Source organism: Botrytis porri (assembly GCF_014898465.1).
Source record: "Botrytis porri strain MUCL 3234 chromosome Unknown BPOR_002, whole genome shotgun sequence".
Classification (NCBI taxonomy): Eukaryota; Fungi; Ascomycota; class Leotiomycetes; order Helotiales; family Sclerotiniaceae; genus Botrytis; species Botrytis porri.
In genome coordinates this window covers 1,106,642-1,133,447 of record NW_024066076.1, presented here as the reverse complement: position 1 = coordinate 1,133,447, position 26,806 = coordinate 1,106,642, and the positions used below count along the sequence as shown (strand labels likewise).

The window sequence follows — 26,806 nt, the reverse complement described above, 5'->3', positions numbered from 1 at the left end:
AATGTTTATGAAAGATAACAGTTTAAAATCGTCGTGGATTCGTGAATCCTATATATTAATTAATATTTATCGTCTAGAATCGTTTGGAACCCGTACTTAGTTTAGAGAAGAATGTTGTGGCAAAATAATAAGTGAATAAAGTCCACCCCTTCCAGCTGTTCGCTGTTCACTTCGGCTTGAATACCCCAGGAGTCACGTGGCAATATCCTTTGCTCGACCGGTTTCCGTTGCTTGTGGGGATCGCGCTCCAACGCGATTACTCGAGCTCCCTCAAAAAGCGACCAAATCCTTAGCAACGCAACCCCGCGATATAGTTGCTAGATTCAATAAAAAAGATGGAGTCGCCTGCACCGGCCCCGATTCAAGATGAATCAAGCGTCAAGACAGAAGAACCTAAGACTTCCAATGATGTTGAAATGACCGATGCGCCAGAAGCAAAGCCTGAACCCGAACCGCAGCCTGAACCCGAAGCAGAAGTAGAGACAGTAGCTGCAAAGCCAGACACAAAAACAACGGGAAATGCGCCAGAACCTGTAGGCTCCCTTGCGACGGTCAACGGTGTTACAAAGGATGGATATATTGTTATGAATGAAGTTGTACACAAATTGTCGGAATATCGCACGGAAGAGTATGTCAATTGCGGTTTGCGCATGTGTTTTTCAAGGGATGCTAATATGAATCTAGCGGTTACGATATCTCACAGCTTTTTCAGCGCATGCTCAACAAGAGGTTTCTACCAGATTACTTCGAGGTGATTAAGGAACCTACCGCATTCAGCACCGTTAGAGTATGTCATTCCTACCTAGCAGATGCGCGCGCGTGCAGCAACTGACACATTAATAGCAAAAAATCCTCAAGAAGCAGTACAAGAGCTTCAAGGAATTCGTCCGCGACTTTGCCCTCATATCTCATAATGCACAAGTTTACAATCGTCCGTCTGCAGCTGCATATCATGACGCCATTGCGCTTAGAGAGTTATTCAAGAAGGAAATGCAACAATTGGTAGATGGAAAGGTGATTACCGCAGAGGAAGCAGAGATGCCGTATCTAGGAGAGCTCCCACCCGTCGAAGATTCACCACCACCTGGCCCTGGAGACGAAGAACAGGAGGAAGACGACGAAGATGACGAAGAGGATGATGAAGAAGACGATACCGATGATGAAGGCGCGAAACGAAAATACAAACGCAAAATTCGACGTTCGAGCGTGAACAGGCGCGATGGTAATACTGATGAAGCAACAAAAGAGCCCGAAGTGCAGAAGAAGCGCGGTAGACCACCTAAGGTGCATACTCCCATGGAAGCCCGCATAAATAATATTCTGAAGGGATTAAGAAAGTTTAAAAATCCTAGGGGAGAGCTTAAAATTGCACCATTCGAAAGATTGCCCGATAAAACAAATATGCCCGAATATTACCAGGAAGTCAAGACCCCTATGGCAATGGATCTCATTAAGAGGCAGGCAAAGCGTAAGAAGTACGAAACTGTGGGCGAGGTTTTGAAGGATATAGAGCTCATGTTTGAGAATGCAAAGGCGTTCAATGAGGAGGATAGCGAAGTTTATAACGATGCAGTGTTCCTTCAGAATGAAGCTAGAGCTCTAGCTGAACAAGAGAAGAACAGACCGGATGAAGACTTTGCCTCTGAGGATGGACGAATACCTCTCAAAGAGATCCTTTACAAAGGCGAGATGTGGAAGGTTGGAGACTGGATTCACATAACCAACCTTAACGATGTTACAAAGCCAGTAGTTGGCCAGATTTATCGAACCTGGCGGGATATCTCAGGACAAGACTGGATTAATGCTTGTTGGTACTTACGGCCCGAGCAAACAGTTCATCGTTATGATAAACATTTCTACGAAAATGAGGTTGTTAAGACTGGACGCTATATCGATCATAAGATTGATGATGTTGTTGACCGTTGCTTTGTCATGTTCTTCACAAGATACTTCAAAGGACGTCCCCGTAACTTTCCTGCGGATAAGGAGATCTATGTTTGTGAGGCGCGTTACAATGAAACCGTATTCAAGCTCAACAAAATCAAGACCTGGGCTAGCTGTGTACCAGATGAAGTGAGGGAGAAAGATTATGAAATGGATCTCTTTGACACCCCAAGGCCCATGAAAAAGTTTCCGAGCCCGATCAAACATCTGCTCCGCGATGATGCTACAGAACATGACGAGACTCCAAAACCCACCAAGGGTGTAGATGGGGCGCCGCCTATTGTTGGAGCTGTGCATAAGCTACCTCGTGCCGAAAATGTAAGTTCTCTATTATGAGATGTGTCAATCTACGTATTCTAACACTATAAAGGACTCTCCACCACCATCGCCCACTCCACCTGCCGCATCTCCTGTACCAAATTCAGAACGAAGTCGTCCCCCTCCTACAAGCGAAAGACCTCGATTTGACTCACAGGGAGATATATCAATGGGTGGAACAACTCCAAGCGCTACTGCCTCGCCCATGATCAATCAGCATTCAGCTCAACCGGCATATACGCAATCCTTTACACAAGCTCGGCCATCTGCATCTCCAGCGCCTCCTCAGCACGCTCATTCATATAGCTCGCACGGAGCCACACAAGCTGTACCACCAACTCCGACGTACCAGCCAACAACTTCATATAACCATCATACTTCCTCCACTCCCACCACCACCCACCACCACTCCAACCCATTAGCCAACTACCAGAGTTATCATAGCAGCAGTACACCACGTGTTGGTGGCTCTGGTTCGAATTCACATGGTTCACACGGGAACGCATACAATCCACCACGTGCAATTGAAGTATACACACTTTCAGATGCAGCAAATTCTGCCATTCCACCCGACGTTCGATCACAATTTCACACGGATGAATTTGGCAGGGTCATTTTCTATACTTCTCCTCCACTTGAATCAAACCCAATCCCGGAAGAATCCCAGGTTTTGGGACATAGTTTGAAGTATCTCGCCAACAAAGTACGACGTAAGGAGGAACTTGAGAAGAAACGCAAAATCCGTGAAATCGAGTTGGGAATCGAAGCTAGTGAAAGATCGAAGCGTATGAAAGCTGAGACAGAGGCCAGAAAACAAGCCATACTTGACACTCAAGTCATGCAGATTAAAGCCTGGACTGAGGACTTGCGAAAGGGTACAGAGGCGCTTTATAAACAGTTGAATGGTGCGGAGTAAGAGAAAGTCGGGACACAAGAAATATGAAGCATAAACCCTTGAGATCGGGAGAACGAAAGCACTATGATAAAGAGTGGCGTTTGTGACATTAGGATGTACGAACAGATAATCGTATTTGGGCTTGATTGGCGTATTTTGGCGTGGAAGAAATTGATTGCGAGGATCTCAGATCCTCAAATTGTACATACCCAAGAGAAACTTGATGGATAGTCTTGGAGCTGGGTAAAAGCCGTTGGGTTATTACTTACAAATAATATACCATTCTTATGAGATTCATACTATCTATCTTGACTTTATCAGTGGGCGCTTCATATTGGTGTAGAAAAGTATTAGCACATCGTATCTAGGTATAAGGATGTTGGGCAGGTTTGAATTTGGCTTGGAATTGGGTGACTGTGTATCTCAGTCTCACAAGGCTGACGGCATTTTAATATAATATGTACTCGAGTAAGCTTTTCAAGAAAGCAGATTGGAGGCTTGATGTATGATATACACGAAATCTATTGGACTACTTCGAGACTATCTAAATCTAAAAAGATCTAATAGTGAATGATTAAGACAAACGCAAAAGGCTGGTAGTATCCAGATCATCCGCTGAGAAGAACTACAATTCATGGCGAAACGATATCCTACTGTCCTACTACTCTACTCTACTCCCACGGAGCAGATAGGCATCTCCACTTGTCAAGCTGGCAATAGTATAGTGAGGCTCGTTCGTTGATATGGTTGTTAGTCCTATAAAATAAATCAGATATGTTGAAACTGATTTCGTATCATCTTGATATAGTTCTGGTGGTCGATTCGGGTTATTTTAGCCGGTTCTGTATGGGAGACAAAGGGGGCTGGGTGCATATTATTTTCATCGTGTGTATGTAGGTATTCATTGAAAAATGCCTATAGGGAGGAAGCGAACTGGCTGCTCACCGGCGGGCATTCGTGTGTGATAAATGGATATGTTTGATTGATTAGGGGTAAAGCACAGTTATGAGATGTTGGGCAGCGGCTTTTAGTTTCACTGTGCTAATGGTCAGGAGGTGCAGATGGAGAGGGAGACATGGCACGCGTTAGGGATTGTCAAAGTAATGCTGCTTTTCTTTCTTTGAGGAATGGATGAAGATTATCTAGGGAGGACTTGGAGATATGTGGACTTTGAGATAGGTAACATAGTGGCAAGCCATAATGATGAGTATGTTATGTCTGGCAAGAGGTGATTGAGGAATATTGTTCGCTGGTGAAAAAACACATACTGTGCTTCTACAATATGAGAAAATATGAAAGGCAAAACACAAGAGATTGTAACTAGGATGCGTGAACAAGAATGGCATGTTATGTAATCCAAAAACTGCTCCGCGGCCTGGACAGAATTTACGATGACTTGGGAATTGGTATCAATTTACAATACCAAGCCAAAGATCAAGAAGCAATAACACGAGCCATTCAACTCCACCTCCTAATACACCTCCCCCCCTCTAACCATTCTCAACAACGCCGCTCGTGTGGTCTCCTCGTCAAAAACTCTCTCCAACAAAACATCCAATTCCTGCTCAGCCTTCAACACCTGATCTCTCTTCCTAGGATCCTTCAACGACAACCTTGCTTGCCAGTGCTTGGTGAAAGCCGTAATCTGTTGTACCAAGACCTTTTCTAATTCCTTCATAGCATCTAATACTTTATCAACCACAGCAGGAAGTAGTTGACCTTTGATCATTGGTCTGATATATGCAAGGGGATTAAACACTTGGTGACGAGATTGGAGTTCCTTGAGCGTCTCCCAAAGAGGAGTGAAGTCGAGTTCGGCTGATTGACGGATCGAGTCTGGGATTTCGTGAGTCATGAACAAGTTTTCGATGAGCATCAAATTTTTGATGAGAAATAGCTGTGCATCCATTATGTTATTCGAAGTTCGCTTTATGATTGTTGCAGCTCTTTGCAGAGATTCGGTAGTTTGATGCACAATTTCGTAAAGAACATCACCTTTCTTGAGCTGTATACGAATGTTAGTGCAGTCACATTTGTATTTGAAGCAGTGTGACTTACTGTTCTCTCATGCATGCTTTCGTTGTATAAAACTAGTAAACTAACCGCCGTCTTGACTGTCGGAAAGGCATTTGAAACACCAGCCTCAACAGATGTTCTTTCTTCGAGAGGCTTAAGGGTCGTATCAACTCGTAAGCCACTTGTTGGAATGGATTTTTCATTGGATAACTTCTGAGCATTTGGCGATATGATCTTGAGATCTTCCGGAGATGCTTTGAAGTGCTCAAGTTTTCTTGCTTCCATGATAAAAAGCTGATCAGCCAATGGCCAGAGATGAACGCCCAACAAGACCTGCGCAGCCAATCTTTGTCCATCACGACTCTCATCTTCGTGTGCCTCTGCTGAGATAAAAGTGTCACCCAGCCAAGCAACCAAGTCGCAAACTCGATGCAAGTCACCATTGCTTAAATATGGGGTTAGGAAGCCGTGGAGTATCTTTACATGAGACAGACAACTCTCCTCCAATTCCTTGAGGTATGCATTAGGCATGTTCCACGGAACAGGAGGTGGGGGATAATCGGCCATGAGAGGTCCATTCTGAAAGAATTTAGCTGCTAGTTTCAACTCATTCTGACATGTATCAAAGACATATTGCACGGATCGTCTAGCGAATAGTTCAAACTCTTTGTCCGGGAGGGGTGAAGTAGTTGAGAATTTTTGAAGATTTTTGAGAACAAGAGGTCCAACAGGATCACGGGATCTTATGTAGGACTCAAGCAATTGTTGATAGAGGTTATGCCATTGTTGGATATATGGTGTTCGGTCCACATCTCCTCTTCTCCCAAACGCAAATTCATCAGTCGTCAAGAGTCGTTCAATCGAAAGACCTAAATTCTCCCTAGCAGATTCGTACTTGCCATAGAGAAGAATATATTGATTTGTCTCCGTTTGTTCTTTGGCTTTCAATTGTTTTGAGGCATCATCTGATACTTCACGCAGAGAATTTGAGAAAGCAATTTGGACGAGGTTAAGAGCTTTGTCTAAAAGTGTTGTATAGCGAGTCTTATACACGGTCGAGTCTTTATAGTTTGGCTGTAAATAATTAGTTACAAGTAATTTAAGGTCTATCTCAAGATATATGAGCCTCGTAATTTATTGTGAAACAGCTCCTTGATTTGAGAACGGATTTGATAAAAGTAGCATGCATAGAAGGTGTTTCTACTAGTCTACACGAAGCAACCGCCGAGTATCAAAATTTCCGAGATATGGGCATAAAAAAGACAAGACCTACATGCTGATCCATAAACTCAATACAAGAGTTAAGATTCTCTAACATATCCAAGAAGTCGCCGTTTTTGACCAGCCTTCCAGCACCTGGAGCATTCAAGCGTCGAGTCAGAGGTTCAAGATAAGCATAGTATTGCAAATCCGTTCCAACATCATCTGCCAATTCACGTATACGTTTTTGTTCCTCTAAAAGATCTTCACATTGGGCCTGAAAGGCCGTGGTTTGTGCTTCGACTTTCTTGAATGATTCGGAAAGACTAGTAAGCGTATCCAGTGCGCTTGTGGTATCACTTAAAAGAGTGTCAAGATGACGCTCGGATAGAACTAATTGGTCTAGATATAATCTTCAGATGGTCAGCGTTTTGGTTTGATCCTCGTCGCTTATATTTGACATACTGGTATTCCTCGAGGCTTCCATCCACCAGTTCGTCCTCAAGCGCACTGTACCGCTCCTCAAACAGAGGAGTCCTAGATTCCTCTCCTTCAGCATCGCGCTCGTTCTGTGTCTTTCCCTCATTCGTTTCCTTGTTTATATATGCCATAGCTACTTCGTAGAAATCGCTATATGATTTTGCTCTTCTTGCCAATGTAGCTTTCGGAGGGTCATTCGATACAGGTTTATCCTCATATATCCCTAGCATTGGAGAGTTCTGGTCCAACATTTGGTTGCTGCCCTATATAAACCATCAACTCAAGGCACTTTTCGAAATACGAAAGGGGCTTACATTAGATTGCTGCAAAAGAGATTCTTTGCGACGATGTTGCGATGCCTGCGAGGTGACATAATTCTTTTTGGTATTGGTTTCCGGTACAAAACTGTACCACGCATCTTCGTACATTTTACCGGTACCTTACATTGACGTTCCAAGATGTTGAGTAAGGCTGAAGTGTCGTGAGTATTAGAAACACCGTTTATTCATGGGGCTCGGCACGGACTACTAGCCTTACATTTAGTCAGATCATTATTGGTTCATGAAAGTCAATTCGTCATGGGATGGAAACGGACAAGGCTGAGGAGAACTTTGTGGTATGAGGGGCAGTGGCGAGTCTAATAAATGTCATTGTCGTAAATGTACAAAGCCCTAGTTCTCAATTTTTGATATAGGCATAGGAAATCAATGATGTTGTCAAGCAAAGTTATGCCGAAATGCGGCACGATTGTTCAACGAGCAAATCGACATACCAATCGCTCAATTGCATTCCAGAGGCGATATATTGGAGGTTCCAGTGATTCCAGAGTTGCTGTTGCCAGCAGAGCTTCAAACTCACGGAAAGCTGCCTTATTATTATCACTGACAATATGCGCTGGAGGTTTATATGCGAGCGGCTATCCACGAGCTTTACATGCAGAAGAGCTCCCTACACCCGCCGAGCTACAATTCGAGAAGAAGAGGAGGAATACTAGCACAAAAGAAGAGAATCGAGATCAAATAAGCTCACAGCATTTGCAAGTGAAGAGGAGCTGGGAGAACCCAGGAGTATATGCATGGGGGTCAAATACGGGTCGTGTTGTTGCACCCGACTCCGAGGAGATCAATGTCAAAACTCCAAGACGAATACCATATTTTGATGGGAAGCTCATTCGAGATATTAAGTTAGATCGTAATTTTGCTGCAGCAATTACCGAAAACGGCGATCTGCTACAATGGGGTACAGGATATTCACCGGATTGTAAAGGGCCTACATCAACATTGAAGGGAAAGGACCTTGTCAAGTTATCTATATCGAAGGACCGGATCATAGCACTTTCGTCAAAAGGCACGGTATACTCGATTTCAGCATTACAAGCAGATCAGGCATTAGAGCCAAAGCAACCAGAGAGCTCATGGATTCCCTTCTGGAGTAGTAAATCTTCAATTGGTTACCGAACCTTGAACCCGGATAAAATGGTCTGGGGAGAAAAGGTGACGGATATTAGCAGCGGCCTTGAGCATTGCCTTCTCCTCACATCCAAAGGACGTGTTTTTTCTGCAGCATCCGCTTCTGAAGATTATCCTTCAAAAGGACAACTCGGTGTTCCTGGTTTAACATGGACGTCGCGGCCCCCTGGAAGATACGACCAACCACATTGGTTAAGTACGCTTCAGGGGTTTGACATTGCAAAGATTGCTACCGGTGACTATCACTCTCTCGCAGTTGATACGCAAGGGCGAGTTTTCAGCTTCGGCGACAATTCCGTCGGCCAATTAGGCTTTGAATACAACTCTGAAGCATCTACCATCGATGCCCCCTCGCTAGTCCCCATTGATAGACTCTACAAAGGCACAAACCTACGTCCTCGCGTAACCGACGTCTTCGCAGGGGGCGTCAATACATTCTTCACGGTCGACGCTACCCGAGTGGCCGGACAATCAGAAGACGAACCTCCTGCAGACCTAGGCCGTATCACAGCCGATACCTGGGCATGCGGACAAGGAATCTATGGCACCCTCGGCAACGGCCGCTGGACACACGTCCAAGGACTTCCTTCGAAAATAAAGGCCCTTTCTGGCCTTTTCGAATACGACGAAGTTGCCAACAAAGTAGTCCCTATCCGACTCGCCCGCCTCTCTATTGGCAGCACTCATGCCTCCGCCGTAATGAACAACGTAACTCATCTGAACGCTACTTCTAAATCTAGCTCCAATGATACGAATTGGGGTGCCGATGTTTTATGGTGGGGCGGAAATGAATTCTACCAATTAGGCACTGGAAAAAGAAATAATGTTAGTCAGCCAATTTATATCCAGCCACTGGATTTGGCGGCCGATAGAGAGAAAGGGAGGAGAGAGGAACATCGCTTCCAGATTACGCCAAGGAAGACGGTGAAAATTGGTGGAAGGAGTGTCAGCGTGGAACAGAGAATCGAGTGTGGGAGAGGCTGTACCGCGGTTTATTCTGGTGCTTAATTGTTTCACAGCGATGCATTGAATTCAGCTGAGCCTTGTTATAAAATTTCCTTGAGGTTCGAATGCCTTGTTGTACTGTACTTTTAGTTTAGCCAGCGAGGGGGGGGAACCGGAATTGGTACGTAATGGGAATGGTAGGGGGAAACGGTGTCAAAATCCAATGACTGTACATTTATTTCCGACGAGACTCGACTCTGTATCTGTATTGGGATGTCAAGGACTTCGCGGCTCCATAGCATAGAGTAAATTATCCAGTCATCCAATACAGTCACAATTAAAATAAATGAAGTAATTTATTTGACGAATTTGAAAAATCAAAGATCTATAATCTTACACGTTTTAATGTCATCTTCCAGTGCACAACTGGCTTGCTGTAGGTACAGCCCTAATAACCACCAAAAGAACACGTATTGATCATGGGCCATCTATCTATTCATTCCTGATCGCTTCCATCGACTTTCCTACCATCCATGCCCCATCCATAACTGAATAGTCCCAATAAACGCCATCCATGAAAATTAAAAGTACTCTGCGCGTAAAGAATAAAGAAAAGTGCTCGACTTAGTTCTCACTCTCCTCCCAAGATTTGCGCGACCATCCTACGATTGTTCAGACATGACTGCCTCGATAGATTCCCGACCTAAACACCATGCAATCGAACACTTCATAGCCCTGCCGCAACGGCACTGCTACCATTGATTTGCGGCTGTGGTGATCCCAAGGCACCTGCTTGAGCAGTATTTCTTGCCTGATGTTGGGTCTCTTGCTGCTGAACAATTTGGGCGCGCTGACGATCAATTATAGTCTGTTGCTCGCCTGAAGTCAAAAAAGTACTCATGTTATTATAGGAGTTTTGGTGATGTGATTGCGGCGGCAGAGTCTGTTGAGGCTGAGGTTGAGGTGATTGAGAGGAGCCATTCATGACCGGTGGTTGAGCCAACTGACCTTGCATGTGCCTAGTGGCATTGGGTGGTAAAATCGGAGGAGCGGGTGTTGAGTACGGAGGGCGGACTTGAGGTTGAGAGTGTTGATTTGCTTGATTATACACAGGCTTTTGAGGCGAGCTCTGTCGGCCAACATGCGTTCCATTTCCATAAGCCTGAGTATATGCAGCACCATTTTGAACTGGCTGTTGCTGGGCAGCGTATGGTGGCTGACTGGGGTATCGCACTACCTGAGGTGTAGATTGTGGAATGCTTTGGTACGGCTGAGTTGGAGGGCGTGTGTAGGAAGTGGTGGGGGTATTATGGTGATACTGTTGTTGTTGGCCATTTGCCTGAGCATATTGTGGTGCTGTTGGACCTGGCGTTCGGAACTGGTGTGGATATGCAGCCCCCGGATAAGCTGCCGGGCGATATGACGGAGCAGATGGGGCACGCTGTGCATACGAAGTAGGAACCGGCGCAGTAGCAGGCGGACGTTGCAAATTGCTTGGTGGCGGTCTGATTGGTGTTTGAGCAGTAGCGTAGTGTTGTCCAGTAGGGGCTGGAGCTGGTCGCGAAGACGAGTATTGATTGCCGTAAAGTGCAGCAGAAGAAGAGCTTCTGTGCAACGAAGAGCTAGTGGTGGGTCGTGTGTTTGAGGCTGCGCTCATTGCCGCGACCTTTGCGCGAGCTGCTATCTCGTCTTCTTCCATGACACCTTTTTGATCGTTCAATTGAACTTCAATCTTTGTACTGATGCTGAGTTCAGCCAATTGGTCGGAGTTTAACTTCGCAACGGCATATGGCGGTAACATGGCAACCATCAATGCTAGCTGCGATTTGAGGATCTCATATGTCGTCACTTCTGAATCGCTGGGCTTTGAAGGAGTTCCCATGAAATTAGTTTCTAATGTCCCGAACGCGCTAATAGTTCGATTCGTAGCATTGAGAGAAACGTGTCGATTCCTTTGATATGAGTTGAGAGTCTCTAGCAACTCCGAAATTCCCTGCAGTACTTCCTCAACATCTTTTTCTTCTGCCGTCTTTTCCACATTTGAGTCGGTAGACATCAAGCTGGGATCGATTAAAGCATCGGGCGATCCTTTCGCCGCTTGCTCGAGCTCCTCAAGTTCCGCATCGTTGAAAGACAAGCTAGTGGTACTTGGCTCCGTGGGATAACCATCACCTAGCCCCTCAGCCCTGTTAATTATGTCTCCCCATCGTTTTTCACCGACTCGTTGCCACCAGATCTTGCTCAAAACACTTTCCGGAGCGATAGCTTTGGAATCATCCTTGGTCGGCGCAAATCCTGAGTACGCTCTCCGAAACAAAGCATCCAACTCAGCAGCATCGATTTCGCTCGAGTCAATGCCTGCTTCGGCATCTTCACTAGAACCTGCAACTCCAGTGCGTTTCCTCTCTGGGCTGAGTGACGAGGTATTGCTATAATCAAGCCATTGTCCAGTAGTGAGTGGTTGTTTCCAATAGCTAGTACTTCGTGGATCGGCAACCAATGGTTGGTGCCACCCGTCGATTGAAGTTGGTAACGAGCTCTTGGAAATTTTTGGCGGCTTCAAGGGATGAATGTTTGGAGGTGTTGGAAAAAGCTCTCCTAAAGTCTGCGGGCGTTTCTTATTATCGTCAAAGCTCGTGGGCTGTAAGGGAACAATCTGAGTTGTCGTAATACCATTTGGTAGGCCGGCTTCGCGAAGAGGCTTAGAAATCGATTCTCCGGCATACTTGACTGGAACCTGTAAACTAGAGAATAACTGTTTCGGTTGCGGTGCGTTGCCGTAGAGTGTAAGAACCACTTTGCTATCCTCCGACGTTGCAGTAACTGGCGCATTAGCATTGGATCCAAAATTCCTGTTTGATAAATAGTTGTTGGCATTGGTTATTTGATTGCTATTCGCGTTTTCTTGTAGCCCCGTGGTAGCCTTTTCTCTGCGCACAAGCTCATGTGCTTTCTTTTTAAAGGCCGAAATCTTGACAGCTAGCTCCGATTGTCCAACGGGAATAGGTATGTACTGATTCTGATTTGAGCCAACAGTTAATTGCAGCCTTTCTATGATATCAGATGCGACAGCATCAACGTCTCTGAGAACTTCATAAACAGTAAGATATTCATGTGCTGTCGCGCGTGATAGAATAGTTGGTGAATCAGTCGCGCTATCTGACTTTTGTCTTTTAGCGTGAGGTTCGGTCGAGGGGATGGATTCAGGAAGAGCTCGTGTTAAGATGGAGGGCGAGGGATCGTGACTACAAAGTTATAGATCAGTAATAGGTCTGGAATGAATTGATATGATACTGGAAGCTATGCTACCTGATGAACAGATTGAAAGGGTGTGTTGAAAGGTAAAACTCACCATTTGAGTACATCAATCAAATCTTCGACAAGACCTTGTGTATCTATCGTCGATGGTTCTTTTGTAATTGCGATTTTGGAATCGTTGCTGGCGCCATTCATAAGAGCTGTCTGATCGATGTTATCGTCGCGTTTTCGTTTTGCTGGTAGTGTAATATCTAAATGCGGTTGGGTGGGGGGACTGAGAATCCCGTTGGTCGAGGCCATCACGTAGTCTCGCGGTCCAAAGATTTTTTGGGGATTCCTTTTTTTTTTTCGCGTCGCGATCGCAGATGGTATGTGTGTTACCGATGAAGGAGACGCTTTTTGGGGGGGGGGGGGGGGTAAGGGTAAGGTCAGATTGTACGGGTAGGTAGGTAGTTGGAGACTTTTGGGGGGTAGAAAGGAAAACCAAAATTCAGCGCTGCAGAGTCATTGAAGTCTTCATTCAAAAAGAATTCATGTGTGAATTTCAATGCGCAAAATATGAATGAAAATTGAAGTAGTCGCAATATTGGTATCGCTTTCTCTTGAAGGAAATATTGGTTGTAAATATTGCAAGAAAGGGTCGAAAGTGTAGGAGATGTGTATATGATGTTATTATTTCTTCGTTCCTCAATATTGGTTGCGAGGCTCTAATGGAAAGACGAGGCAGATTGGTAGGATGGTAGAAATGGTAATGGTAGACCAAAGGACCAAAAGGCACGGACGTGAGACAACTTAAGCGCAGAACAGAACGATAAAGTAGACTTCAGCCACAATAAGCTAATCTGGAAGTGGTAAGTGTGGCGGTTGCCGATCTGGTCATGTGAGATCTTTTGATTAGTCATCCACAAAATAAATTTCGATGTTGAAATGGATTTACGAGCCGGTATAATAACTATCACTTTACTTGCGAAGCAACAATTCTTGCGTTCCTCTCTTTCTTGCAAGGGGCATATACCTCTACTTCTTTGAAACCTTTTCCGCGCATTAGTCTCCCGTTTTGTCCAAGGAGACATTTTCTCTACAATACATACAATACAACGTCTGATATCTCAACTAAATCATTTACCCTGAAATCCAGTAATGCAAGTTAGATTTGCATTTTGATACTGTCTCGACAAAGATCTTGTACAGTACAACATGAACGGATGCAATCGTGCCTCCATTCTTCGAAATTTGGCAATGCCTCCTCATGGCGTCATGCCAGGATCCTGTCCATTGTATCATTCTTTCGAGTAAGCAAAAGAACATTTCTACATGACTACTCAGCAATTGAATGAATTCTAATATATTTTGCGTACAGCTCCCTACAGAAATAAGAGATATTCGTAGAAGCCAAAGCCACTTGCTCCAGCCACTATCAACTAGACACAACTCGACCACTTCGAATTTGAATGAGTCCAGTGAGGATAACCCTTCGCAGGATTTTTGGGATCATGTCAGAAATCGGAAGAGTCCGCAAATGAGATGTCTGAGTATCAAAAGCTGCATTGAACGAAGCCCCATTGAGCTTCTCAGACCCAGAGACGATAACACGTCTAATCGGGAGGGGTTTGATGAAGATAGCAGCCGCTCAAATGGACTCGCTCCTGGCGTAATAAACCATTCGCCAGTCCATTTACGGTCCAAGGAGGTTAGACCGCTAAGGTTGAGCAATAGGCTTAAAAAAGCACGACGACTTTCGAGTCTTGATTTTTTTGGGAAGTGGCTAGATTTGCCAGATGACGATGCTCGGGAAGTACTTTGGCAACACTTTAGATCAGAGAAGTCTAAATCAAAAGTCTCGGAATCAGCCTTGCCAACAATCCTACTGCAGCACATTAGGGTATTTCTATCAAATCCTGCAGCTTGACATTGCTAATTTTGAGGTGACTTAGGGCTACCCCTTGACCACAGACATGAGCCTTGCCTTGCGGAAGCGAGGCTTCAGTATAGACGATCTAGTCGTATGGACTTACATTATTCAAGGAAAAGATACAGATGAAAAGGCACAACGATTCCTTTCTTCGCCCTCAAAAAAGCCAACATTTTTATTACTGGAGATTCTCCGTAATGAAATCTCGCACGTGGAAACTTTTAAATCACTTCTAAATTATACTTGGACTCGAGTTTTCTCACCAAATCCCCAACAACGCACAGGAGACCCTTGGCATGCAATTTTCGAGTTTTCCTTTGCGGAAGAGACAGCGGATTCAATGTTATTCTCTTCACCAGACATGGAATTAACTACTTTCACAGTTCTTATCTCCCGCCTCCTCCATCATGCACGGCATCTACTACCCTCTGCTGTCCTCCCCATATCCCATATGGTTCCTCCATATTTGTTCCATAATCTACATCATGGGTCTACAACGGAGTCGTTGGAGCCACGTGCACATAGCCGATGCTCTCATTTGCTCAATAAACTACTTCACGCCTTTTCTCGACCATCACAATCTGTCCCATTTAAATCTATGATCCATAATTGGCATGCGCAAAAAGTCCTATTGCGTTTGGCAAATCAGACTAAACCGCCCCTAATCATTGACAGGGGTGGTTATCATGCTGTACAAGTCGTACTACTTGCATTGCAAAAAACCGATGATGAAGTAAGATTAGCTAAGCTCCAGGCAAAAAGTTGGCCTCCCTGGAGAATTGACCAAGATGGTATGGATGCCCGAAGATCGCCAGATGAAGATCTGAGTAGGGTCGTCTTTGCAATAAGGCAGATGAAGCAAGCTGGATACAGTTCGAATGTCAGCACTCATGCTCATGGTATTCTTGGGGGGCAAGAAGATGATGGGACACCAACAATTCATACCAGGTCTTTGTCCAAAGGTCGTATTAGAAAGTTGCGCTCTTTAGTAAAGTCTAGTCCTCTGCATCCTCGGGTTTGGAGTTCGAGGATCACAGCAACGCGTGATGTACAGGAAGCTTGGAGCGCATTTAAGACTTTTCAACGTCTAGGTGGCACACCCACCTCTTCCATTTATCATGCTGTGATGGAGAAAGTTGAAGCCGAAAATAGGAGGGCCGGTCGTTCCCGAATTATAGATGTGATACCTGGCGAGGGGAAAGAAGTTCTTCCACCTTCCGTCGACAACTTCAGCGATTTCTATAAAGAGGAGCTTCGACCGCCATCATCTATTGATTTCTTGTATGAGACCATGATGTCAGCTGGAGTACGGCCACAAAGTGATTGTCTAAATTTCCTTATCGGACATGCTAGGGGAATACCTGATGGTATAAAGTATCTTCGTGAAAGTGGACAGCGACGTACTTTCTTGAAGTATATCGTTGGCCAAAACGCTAATCCACCAGCCAAAATGACATCTGCCGAAATTCGCATCATTCATGCATTCGTCACCTTACTTTGCAGGTGTGCGGATAAATTTATCCCACAAGCTTCTTCAGACTCCGAAACATCAATGCCCAAAGATCCGAAAGGGCAGCATGAAAATTTCGCAAATGTCATCAGCGATATCAACGCAAATGAGACAATGCCACGGACGCTGCCCAGATCTAGAAAGTCTGGTATCAATCCGCTGTCTCACGCACTGGAGCTCATACGAACCAGCCAGACAAGGTATAAGCCCACATGGTATGCGGTCTTCAGTGCACTTGCTAGACCTGGCATTACGATTGATCCTAATGTAATTGGTGACCCGCAAGATGATATCAATTCCTGGAGAATCTCTGCTGCTGTACTACAGGACTTCCACGACGCGGGGCTTGAGCTTGAGCCAAACGGCTTTCAATTCATTTGTCGAGGACTGGAAAAGGCAATGGTCGCATCATCCAGAGTAGACCAAAAGTCACCGTTCGCGGACGATGTTCTACTTGTGAAAGATGAATTCGCAAAGTTATCTTCGACAAGTTTCGATATTGGACTTTCGACCCTTGCTCACGAACTACAAAGCAAAATGCACGGCGCTGTTCTACATGCCTACGTCCGTGTTCTAGGACTAGCAGAGGATTTCGAGGGCATCAAAGCTGTAGTAGAGTGGATGGTGCTTCATCACGAGCGTTTAATTGCTGAGGCTGAGTGGGGCCGCAATGGTCACGAGCTCTTGAGAAGAACCTTGATAGCTGCAAAGGTTTTTTGCAGTGGGACATCCTACGAAGAAGAAGCACGCATAATGTTGGAAGGCGCTGAGGGCTGGGCATGGCCAACTGATCAAGATGCCAGAACTTACGTTGAAGGGGGCTCATCGTTCGAATCTGGTGAGAGCTCTTTAGTGAGAGATGGAAATGATGAAAAGACCTTACTTCGGGATTTCTACTAAGATAGGCCATTATATTAATTTAATTGATTGTTCATTTAGTAAATCCTTGGAATGAAATGGTTCAGGGATTGGGCTTTTTGGTGTACGATATTGAAGTAGATAGATTGCCAGTGGGTGTACGGACTGTAGACAGGCACACTGCAGAAGTCGGCTTGGCAATGTCTTTTGAAATATCAGTTCAGATATCTTGAACGTTATGACAATGACCCACTGAAGATTGCATAATGGAATAAATGATTCAGATAATGCATTTATTACAAATTTTGAAAGTTGAGAAGTGTCCCGTCAGTCTATGTACCCACTGAACTTGATAACCTTTTCACAAATTCTTGAGCATGAAATGCTCATTTCCTCAGTGAGTATCCTCTTAGTAACTGGAAAAGACATCGCTGCGCTCAGAATTCGGCACATGGGTCATATTGGGTATTGGATATAATGGGATGGACACAGGGATAGACCAAGAATAGTTCTGGCACGCTAGGAAATGGTATGTGGAAAATGAGGTATGCGGGTATGCAGGATAGGATGGCGAGGATGGGTTATAAATGAATGAGGTTTGATGGCTTGGAAGTTGGGAATGGTAAGGGCTGGATGTATGGCTCGATGGACAATATTGGGCGGGTGGGGAAGGAGGTGGGAAAGTGGAGGAGCTGTGAGCTGTGAGCTTGGAGCTTTGGGTTGGTTAGTGTTGGATTGGTATCGTAGATAAGGGGAGCTGGGAGCTGGGAGCTTGGGGATTGCTTGGGTGTCGGTGGATGGGTGGATGAGATTGACAGTGTTTGGCAGAGAGATAGAGCCATGGATTCTTTCTCGATGAACTTGCTATGTTTTGAAAATTGTAGTTTGGAAAACGTCTCTTCATTTATTTATTGCTCATCCACACTCTTTCTTCTTTGGATATTTCAAAAAAATACTATAACATATACAACGTACTAAGTATATAACATACATCAGAATGTAAAATAGCCTGCTAAATACATGTCCAATCCACCGCGGAAGGTCTTAACTGTTCTTCAATCTCCATGTACAATTTTTGCTGCATCTGCATGGGCATCTGCAAATTCTCCTCTTCGTCTCCATCAATCTTCATATATCATGATCAATCGTGTTTTCGCTCACCTCCTACTCTCACGAAGTAAACATCCCCAATTGTTTCTGAACATTCATGACCCTCCTCCATCTTTCCATGACCCCCAATACACTCATGACCCCCATCAACTCAAACTCATCTCCCAGCCCCGCACTTCCGCTCTCGAGCTCCAACCACCTCATCATGCCCAACACTTTTCCCCTCTCCTTTCTCGGCCTCCTTTTTCGTTCCTTGTCAGCCCAATCTTCATTCCCAACCCCGACATACACAGCGATCGTCTCGCCCGTAGAACAGCGCATTAACTTCATTTTTACCCCGCCTTTCTTACTCGTCATTTCCTCGGGTACGGACGCCAGCCCGACGTGTGGCGCGGAGGAAGATGAGGATACTTGGCGCCATTCGAATTTCTCTTTTACGAAAGTGCGCGGAAGAGTGTGGTAGAAGGCGTAGCGTTCGGCGGTGAAGATTCCACCCGTAGGAACGAGCTTTTCGGTCTTGTACCCATGGGATCGCACGCCGAAGGTGAGGGATTCGTTGGCGGAGGTAGGAAGGTTGTAAGTCGTTGGGGGCGGGACGATGGATTTTGAGGGGTGGGAGGAGGATGAGGGGGGTGTGAGGGGAGAGAGCGGGCGCGTGGGTGGTGGGAGGGTGGTTATATCTGTTATGAGGGTGACGGTGTTGAAGCTTGCAAAGGCGAGGAGGGGTGAGTTGGGTGAAGCGGTAGAATGGAGCGCTATATCCGGTTTATTAGGATTACTGGGAGGTGGTAGGGCTGGAACACTCTGTGGTGTGGATTGATGAATTGTTATGTAGAAGAGTGGTGGTGGTGAAGAGGCAGGTTTATGGCCATTGCTCACTGGTTGTGTTGATGATGGCGAGAGAAGAATATCATATATTGAATTCCTCGTAAATGTTAAATCTCGTGGGAACCTGATTCCGGAACTAGAAGGATTGATGGGGGTATGAGATGGGGGATTGCTCGGGGCATGCGTCGAATGAGTAGTGGTATTAAACCTCGACGTTATCGCTGATATGGGGGTGTGTGAAAAATTAGACGAAGTTGGGGATCGAATAACTGCTTCCGGAGCATCTGAAGATTTTATAACTGCCTTCAAGGCATCTGAGGGTTCTATCACTGCTTCCGGAGCATCTGAATAGGTATAATCGAGAGGAGTTTCTATCACCTCGGGCGCATCATTGTAACTGTGATTTACGACTTCTGGTGCGTCGTGATATTGGAATTTGGGAGTGAGTTCTTCGAGCGTCTCATGATAGTAGGATACAGTAGGACTGATGGACCCTACTGATTCATAGATGGATTCGGGGGATTCATAGCGATGATATGGAGGAGGAGTTTCGGATGTGGGGTAGAACCCCTCGTCGAAGCCTAGGACTTCTTTCCACTTGGATACCGATCTTGTCCGTCTCACAGACATAATTACATATATGTAGACCGTCTTGATGTTGAATTCTCTGGAGAGATGGATATTTGCTTGCAGCTCGGATTCTTGATCGAAAACAATTGGATCGGCATGAGGTTGCGAACACAAGAGATGTATGATGTTTGTTGTATACGAAACGGCTAAGAGCGATCGATAGATAATATTGCAGTAGATGAATGGCAAGGTAGGTGAGGTAAGGTAAATTGTAATGTCACACAGAAAATAACTACGGTTAATTTTCCAAAGTGCATATGTCCACACTGAAACGGCACAGCGTGAGCTTTCATGCTGACCCCCCTATTAGTTATTGGTTATTGGTTATAGTGATATTTGCTCCCTGTAACGTGGAGAGCGAACGAGACCACGCCAACAAAGCCAGCAAATGAACAAAACACGAAAAGCTAAAGCATTTTTATTCAGGCATTGAGTGAAGCATGATGAACTCATATCGTAAAATCTCACATACCTAGGTAGCAGGTAATCGCTCATACCTATATCTCCACTGTGCAAAATAGATCAACGAGAAATCTTTTTCAGAGGAATAGAACCTTGAAAGAGTCCTTACGAAAGAGCTTCCAAGATCTGCTTGTTGTCCTGCTTGCACGCCCATCCACACACTTCTCTCGTCGAACTCTCCACATAATCTTTTCTATTAGATGTTTCTAGATGGTTTGAGATAAAATGAACTTGTGATCGGCATATTATCCATTATCACAGGCAAATATGCACCACGATGCAGGTAATACCAGAAATCCATGGTGTGTTGACTTCGTTTCCATTTTCCATTTGTTGGTTTTGTGCAACCCTGACATTTTGAGCGCGGACATCCTTCAGAAATTGGCAAGGTTTGTGTATGCCAATATATGAGATAGGAAATGGTGTGGGAGAGATTGAGGTGACACCTCCGCCCTACCCCTGCATCCTCGCACTGGGCTCCCGTACCTGACCTACCATGTCCTACTTTCCGGCAATTTTGCTCGTGGGTTCCATAGAGCTGACAGCTTGTGCATAGAAAAGAGCCAGAGTGTTTGGCTGGATGTCAGAATAGGGTAACTACAGTATCCCCTGCGTCAACGTCAAATGACAGCCAGCTGATGCAGAATGATTCCACCAGACCGGATCAGCGAAATAAAAAACAAAACCCTATTGATTAAGTGGAATCAGTGGAGGTGAGGATAAGAACCCTTTAGATGAAGAGTGGGATGGGTTGAAATTTGATGGTATGAGAATATTATTATTGAGTTTTGACGTCTAAGAGCTCATTAGCTACTGTACGATATTGCGTTTTATCACATTCGCTTCTTCCGAGTGGATATTCGATAACCGAATTGATTGATGATTAATTAGACGATGGTTGATGACTCTGATATGGATGATCTGGTCTGAATCATCTGATACGTCCGAACACGAACAACACTTGCCTAATGGATATTTCTTCGAAATTGCTCTCTGGGGGATTGAAATCATTTTGCTGAAAGGGGATTGCCGTGCAATAGATAGCAAGTACCCAAATTTCATCTGATATACAAGGTACAAAAAGGTACCAGCCGTGAAGGGCTTAGAGTAATCAGGGGTAATACGCCATCGGTCCCATTCGGGCGCTTCGAAGTAACTGAGCCTCAAGCCGACCATCTCCCTCATCAACCTATAGGATTATACATGTACTTCGTGATCGTCCAACTTTTGCTTTTTGAGTTGTATTTCCTCCCGCGTTCAGATCCTATACGGAAGGCTCGGCAAACGTATAATTCTCTCCTATCCCTCGGATTGATGATTATTGATGGCTCTCCAAATTTGCACCTCGAACTTCAACTCGTTGTCAACTTTTAAGCTGTCATCCCTGACTTCCGGAGCAACATTGGAGCTCGGGCATCCAAACCATCTAAGGAGTGCAACTACCACGACCCGGTCCAAGTAATCTTATTAATGGCCGTCCAACGCACACCGTTTATCTCGTACAATAACTTCCCCAACATTTCCCCGAGACCATCGATAACACAACAATTGGTGCCTGTGTCCAGTTTGGCCAATAGAGACCAAAATGTGGGGACGGACACCAACTTCTTCAGATGTCGAAAAGTTTTCTGATATGTTCATTTTGACATAAAAATATACTACTGTATATTCATCCGTCTAGGCATCACAAATTGTGATTTACAGTATCTCAAATATTTGACGACGTAATCTAAGCGGCAAAAGATCGACTACACATCGAAGATGCATTGATGGCTGGAAAAGTCGTGCGTTGTGGATTTTTTTTGGCATTAAAACGTGGCCACCATCTGAGGGTGGCTTAATATTTCCCGTCCTTTTGCTTATTTATGCGTATGCAGCAGCATCTTGCCAGACGCCGAACAGGAAGTATGATTTATTGAATTCGCATCTTTCTCCGGTATTTCGAGAATGATGCTTTGATGATCCAGCAAATATGTACTGTGGTTTGATGTAAGCAGTTATTCAGGCATCGAAAGTCCGGTCGTACTTGGACATCTCTTGATACAGCGGGAAGCAGCGTTTCTGGAGCTCCTGCACCATCGGCATATACTCATACTTTGCGATAAAGCAAGCTCGCCAATATGCACTACTAAGGTAATCAACTCATGCTGGATGTGTCGATTCATCAATGATCGGCAAATCTGCATGCACACCAGCCATCTCCCAAGTTCTCGGGTTTGAGGTTGTCTCACTCAGAAATCTGTTTTGGGATTTCAAGTTCTTCAGAGTATTCTTGAATTTCCACTTCAAGATACCCAGTTGATGTCCCTGGTAAGGTAATGCAGCATTGCAGTTTCTGACGTCAGTACTTCTTCCCACTATGAAACATATAGGTAAAGGGCGATTGGGTTGCGGCAACACGGTCTTTGAATGCCGCTTATCTGCAGCTTGTCAGGCGCCATTGAATCATATTGCTTACAACAAAAGCTAGACCACATGATGCTGTCGTTCATGTCGCTGCAGAGATACTGATTCATGATTGGTGAAGAGCTTCGGAAATACAGTATTGCTAGTCAACAATGCATATCAGGTAGTCTTGATAGTGATTTTGGCCGAAACAGTCATCGGAGATGCGAGTGTGATATCCATGTGAGCTATGGCTATTTGTCTTGTCATTAGGAAACGGCAGCCGACGGTCATTATGGATCATACAGCGTAAAAAGGTGTTCCTAAACATGTAGGCCCTCAGACGACGCGGCAGTCGGAGTTAGGAGATATTGACATTAGAAAGGTTATGATCCAAGTATGATGATTATCTGGGCTGAGCTGTCGCATTTACAATATCGATTTTCAAGTAGGAATGATGTGCAATACTACATCTCACCGCTTTGCCGACGCGACCTTCCTCAATTCACTGTCGCCTCTCGCCCCAAAAAACATAAGTTTTAACACAACCACTTACAACCTCACTCCCTGCGCCTTCAAAAATTCCAAGACGAAAATATAAATACAGACAGACAGCAAGACTATGCAACTGGCAAAACCTTGCCGCCCCATGAGAGGGACGGGAGGAGAAACCCCGCGACGGGATTTTTTTCCGATTCGAACCAGGCGTATTACCACTCCACCACCAGACCGCATTTGACCTGAACAAACAAGTCTGTTTGTCGCCTTTGCGATCTGGATGGGAGAAGTTGCTTAAGAGGGTTTATATAGTAGAGTTGATGTTTGTGTGTGGGAATAGTAGATATTTAGATGCTTGCTTGATTGATGAATATTTTTGTATATCGCAACATATCTCTCTATGTATGTGACCCGCGCAGTTGATATGGCAATAGAAATACTTTTATGGGCAATGAAATGCATTGGCTCTCTACAATCTTTCTATCAACTGCACGGTGTCAACGTCTTTTCTATACTGTTGAGAATTTCCTATCACACATATAGGCACGCACCACAAGTCAAATTTGTCACAGCAGCTCTAGCATTATACTCGAGTACTAGAGATACAGTGCCTTCGAGGTATAATGCGACTTGTCTATAAAATACAAAAAAGGTCAAAATGACATGCGAAGCAAATTATCTTGCGTGATTCTATCACTCATTAGACTTCAGACTCTGTCCATACTCAATTTCCAATTTAGCTATAAATATCATGCATGTACAAAAACACCGCCCAAACTTGTTCACAAAATTACAATTAGCAATACACAATACACCATTCCATCTGCAATCGCCGTTGTCTGTGATTTTGACCCTGCTGGAGCACTCGTGCTATCTCCAACATCAGTTCTGCCATGAGTGAAATCTGTGAAGGTAATTCTTGTAGACGTCTGATGATTAAGGATGGGGTACAGAATCCATTTCCCATGATATTTTGAAGGACTTCTAATTATACCAAGTACCCAATTGAAGAGACAAAAGACGTGAGTGTTTATTGAAGGAAGAATATAGCATAAAGTGAGCCATTCCCTCGGAGACATAGACAGGGATAATCACAGCGTGAGTCGCTGAGAAGGAGCCTGTGGAAAGATGCTCGGATCCCAATAAATCTTGGGCGGTATTGTGAAGGTCGTTACTTCAACTTTGATGCTTCCGACTTCCAAATTCCCCTCCCAATATAGTTGATACCGTACCAACGTGCTTTATGTGAATGTCGTTGTGATGCGGACGCGAAGCCGATGATTCCCCGGAAGCTCTGACTTGTGATGTTTAAGTGTCGCACTCAGCCTCAACATTCACCTACCTAGGCATAAGCAGGAGCTTGGAGTTATCATCCTTCCTGTAAATTAGTCGATTGTGCCTCGTTCTCTATTTATTATCACTGGTTGAAATACGCCAGAAAATCAGCTGAAGATAAGACAACAAACCCTCGTCGGATAGCCCTATTTGGTTGAGAAAAAACAGACTGCATTTGTCAATCTCAATCTCAACATCGATAATTAATATCCTCTAGAAAATCAATCGCAAATAAAACAATTAATTTTGATAGCATGGAATAAATTTTCGGCTTGAACTCACCTAGGAACGCATTCTAATTTCTTTTAAATTATATCTGTGGAAGGAATAGTTACATTGTTGACAGGCTTCACTGATGGTCAATTGTCATCTGTCCTCCGGCTAAGCCTCTTCACCGATGTCTATGTATCGATGATGTAGAGCGCCGAGGAGCAAGGCTACAATAACGGTGCCGATTTCCTCAGCTTCTGATCCAAGTATACCCACCATGCCCCAGTTCTACTCAGGGGAAACTCTGTTATGTGTCAAGCCACAGAGTGAACATGTTTCGCGGTCGGGTGATTCATAATAAGGCTGGTTGTTGGAAAAAAGGAATCAAATGTTTGCGTCACATTCCTTCATCAACTGAAACAAAAACACATGCCTTGATATACCACTCCATGAACTTCTAGCATTATTCGCGTTGCTTTCTTCTGCGCGTCGGTCTATTTCTTCATTTTCATCTTCATGTTTATTCTGTCTGTCTGTCTTTCCCTAAGCAAATTCATCAATCATGGCCGTTAAATTTTATCCGTCGCAAATCGGATCCAACCTCGTTACCCCTTTGTCCTACACTGCATCTCCCGCCAAATTGTTTCTTCAGGATTTGTGGATTGTGTTTGTGAATCTTAGATTTGTTCCTGGTATCTTTCTACCTCTGACTCCCACACCTTCTGGTGTGCTGGACGAATTATACCCTTCTGCAGGAAACCTATTCGATCTTGCTTTGCATGCTGTTCTGTTCTTTCTGCAATTATGTTTTATCCTTTCGATTCCTATCTGGATGATGATGCCCGTGTGGGTGGTAGCCACGGGCTTCACCATGTTTTGGACGTTTAATTATTACCTTTGTTTGGTTTTGAATGGGTCAGCATCGGTAACAACGTGTGAATCAGCTCCCGAGTATGCCCAAAGAAAGGAAGAGCATGCTCATGAGCGATGGGTGTACATGAATGGTGTTTGTACTGGGTAAGTCTCCCGAGGATACCATTTGCATCGTAGACTAATGGATGGACAGTCACCACTGGCTCAAAGGTTCCGTGGATCGTCTTGCTCTCACATTCGGCCGCCCGGTTCTAGGAATTCACAATAGAACGTAAGGTCTTGGAGGATTGTATTCCAGTTTTTTATTAACAAAGTGTAGCAAAGGACTCGTCTTTGATCTCTTCGAATGTCTGATTCAGCGCACTCTCAATTACGCTACTACTGACATTCGTACCTCGTACCGCATCCTTAAAGCAACCCTGTACGAACCTGAGGTTACACGAGTGATATATATTCTACACTCGCAAGGCTCCATTGAGGGCAGCATGATCATAGACTGGCTTCTCGCCGAGATTCCCCAGGATCTTCTCCAAAAGCTTGAAGTCTACACCTTCGGAAACGCCGCTAACCATTTCAACAATCCACATCTCCAGATCGCATCTCAGAACAAGGCCCTGGCTCACCCGTCATTACCGGCAACTTCTCTAACTAGAACAGTAACCACCTTGTTCACCAACTCAAGTAACCCAGTAGAACTCCCAACTACCCGAAATGGAAATGGGAAAGCCATCCCGCATATCGAACACTATGCACACACATATGATTTCGTCTCCCGATTCGGAGTTCTCCACTACCACAAAAATTATAGTAATGATACCTTCGCCCCGCGTTTCATGGGAAGACTATTTGAAGTAGAAACTGTGAGTACATTTAAAAGAAATGTTGACACATCTACTAACCCCGATATATAGAGCGGTCACATGTTCGTGCAGCACTACCTAGACACCATGTTTCCACTTTCCAAATCCGCACGAAGGCTGTTGCAAGGCACCGGAATCAAAGACGACAAGAAGCCTACAGATGCAAACTCAGATCAAGAGCGTGTGGATGAAGAAGACGCATTTATGACCAGTTCTGTCGAAAGCAGAGGTCGTGTGGCCCCGGAAGATAAACTCGGGAGAGAAGATTGGGAAGTTTCTTGTGTGGGGGAATCGACTGATGATGGGGTTGCGCCACAAATGAGCGCCAAGAGTGGAAAAACGAATGGGTCAAAAAAGAAGAAGGAGTCGAACTTGTCGGGAGAGGAAATGATGGTAACGAATGGCGATTTTGGAACGGGCGGTTACAAGGTTAAGAACTTGAGCAGATTATGGTTGTATCGCGATGGTAGAAGTCCCATGAATTAAGATGGGTTACAGTAGTGAATTCTTTTTTTGTTCATTGGAAGGGCAACTTGAGTATGGTGTTTGGTGATGTGCCCGGGAAGGACTTTTGGTTCGTCGGGCTTTTGAAAATTTCTTCTTAGAGGGGTTATATTCAGTATGAGTATTGATATACCAGTGAATTTGGATGATTTAGGGCTGGCGCTTTGGGATCTGAAATTACATTTGGGTACCAATCTCTTTTGCTTTTCATGAATATGCACATCAGAACCCCTAAAACCGTGAAAGAGCAACCATCCTGTAAGTGTAGGTATTATTATATTCTGAGTTTCCTATTCCGTTATAACT

The 26,806-nt window shown here is 44.7% G+C and overlaps 7 protein-coding genes across 7 annotated transcripts; 4 read left to right on the top strand and 3 right to left on the bottom strand.

Moving 5' to 3' along the window:
- Positions 1 to 335: 335 nt before the first annotated feature.
- Positions 336 to 3,178, top strand: EAF01_001386 (uncharacterized protein; the record flags this gene model as incomplete). The annotated part of the gene is made up of 4 exons (XM_038909636.1): positions 336 to 628; positions 685 to 787; positions 844 to 2,262; positions 2,315 to 3,178. The coding sequence occupies 4 exons, from the start codon at positions 336 to 338 to the stop codon at positions 3,176 to 3,178; spliced, it is 2,679 nt and encodes an 892-aa protein (XP_038774448.1).
- Positions 3,179 to 4,163: 985 nt separating this feature from the next.
- Positions 4,164 to 7,303, bottom strand: EAF01_001385 (uncharacterized protein). Its single transcript, XM_038909635.1, has 5 exons — positions 7,168 to 7,303; positions 6,839 to 7,116; positions 6,447 to 6,786; positions 5,216 to 6,247; positions 4,164 to 5,162 (listed from the first exon to the last, which is right to left on the bottom strand). The coding sequence occupies exons 1-5, from the start codon at positions 7,279 to 7,281 to the stop codon at positions 4,629 to 4,631; spliced, it is 2,298 nt and encodes a 765-aa protein (XP_038774447.1). The 5' UTR covers positions 7,282 to 7,303; the 3' UTR covers positions 4,164 to 4,628.
- A 257-nt stretch (positions 7,304 to 7,560) lies between these two features.
- Positions 7,561 to 9,330, top strand: EAF01_001384 (uncharacterized protein; the record flags this gene model as incomplete). Its single annotated transcript, XM_038909634.1, has 1 exon — positions 7,561 to 9,330. The coding sequence occupies one exon, from the start codon at positions 7,561 to 7,563 to the stop codon at positions 9,328 to 9,330; it is 1,770 nt and encodes a 589-aa protein (XP_038774446.1).
- Positions 9,331 to 9,608: 278 nt separating this feature from the next.
- On the bottom strand, positions 9,609 to 12,825 carry EAF01_001383 (uncharacterized protein; the record flags this gene model as incomplete). The annotated part of the gene is made up of 2 exons (XM_038909633.1): positions 9,609 to 12,512; positions 12,620 to 12,825. 2 exons carry the CDS (start codon positions 12,823 to 12,825, stop codon positions 9,995 to 9,997), a joined length of 2,724 nt encoding a protein of 907 aa, XP_038774445.1. The 3' UTR covers positions 9,609 to 9,994.
- A 905-nt stretch (positions 12,826 to 13,730) lies between these two features.
- Positions 13,731 to 16,847, top strand: EAF01_001382 (uncharacterized protein; the record flags this gene model as incomplete). The annotated part of the gene is made up of 3 exons (XM_038909632.1): positions 13,731 to 13,817; positions 13,886 to 14,407; positions 14,460 to 16,847. 3 exons carry the CDS (start codon positions 13,731 to 13,733, stop codon positions 16,845 to 16,847), a joined length of 2,997 nt encoding a protein of 998 aa, XP_038774444.1.
- Positions 16,848 to 17,975: 1,128 nt separating this feature from the next.
- On the bottom strand, positions 17,976 to 19,373 carry EAF01_001381 (uncharacterized protein; the record flags this gene model as incomplete). Its single annotated transcript, XM_038909631.1, has 1 exon — positions 17,976 to 19,373. One exon carries the CDS (start codon positions 19,371 to 19,373, stop codon positions 17,976 to 17,978), a length of 1,398 nt encoding a protein of 465 aa, XP_038774443.1.
- A 4,815-nt stretch (positions 19,374 to 24,188) lies between these two features.
- EAF01_001380 (uncharacterized protein) lies at positions 24,189 to 26,742 on the top strand. Its single transcript, XM_038909630.1, has 4 exons — positions 24,189 to 25,280; positions 25,330 to 25,407; positions 25,456 to 25,996; positions 26,048 to 26,742. The coding sequence occupies exons 1-4, from the start codon at positions 24,826 to 24,828 to the stop codon at positions 26,480 to 26,482; spliced, it is 1,509 nt and encodes a 502-aa protein (XP_038774442.1). The 5' UTR covers positions 24,189 to 24,825; the 3' UTR covers positions 26,483 to 26,742.
- The last annotated feature ends 64 nt before the right edge of the window (positions 26,743 to 26,806 follow it).

Coding starts and splice junctions, on each gene's coding strand:
- EAF01_001385 (XM_038909635.1), bottom strand. CDS start 7,281: ATGTACGAAGATGCGTGGTACAGTTTTGTACCGGAAACCAATACCAAA. Junction 6,787..6,838: donor GGAAGCCTCGAGGAATACCA/GTATGTCAAATA, acceptor GACCATCTGAAG/ATTATATCTAGACCAATTAG. Junction 5,163..5,215: donor AAAGCATGCATGAGAGAACA/GTAAGTCACACT, acceptor ATTCGTATACAG/CTCAAGAAAGGTGATGTTCT.
- EAF01_001380 (XM_038909630.1), top strand. CDS start 24,826: ATGGCCGTTAAATTTTATCCGTCGCAAATCGGATCCAACCTCGTTACC. Junction 25,281..25,329: donor ATGAATGGTGTTTGTACTGG/GTAAGTCTCCCG, acceptor ATGGATGGACAG/TCACCACTGGCTCAAAGGTT. Junction 25,997..26,047: donor GACTATTTGAAGTAGAAACT/GTGAGTACATTT, acceptor CCCGATATATAG/AGCGGTCACATGTTCGTGCA.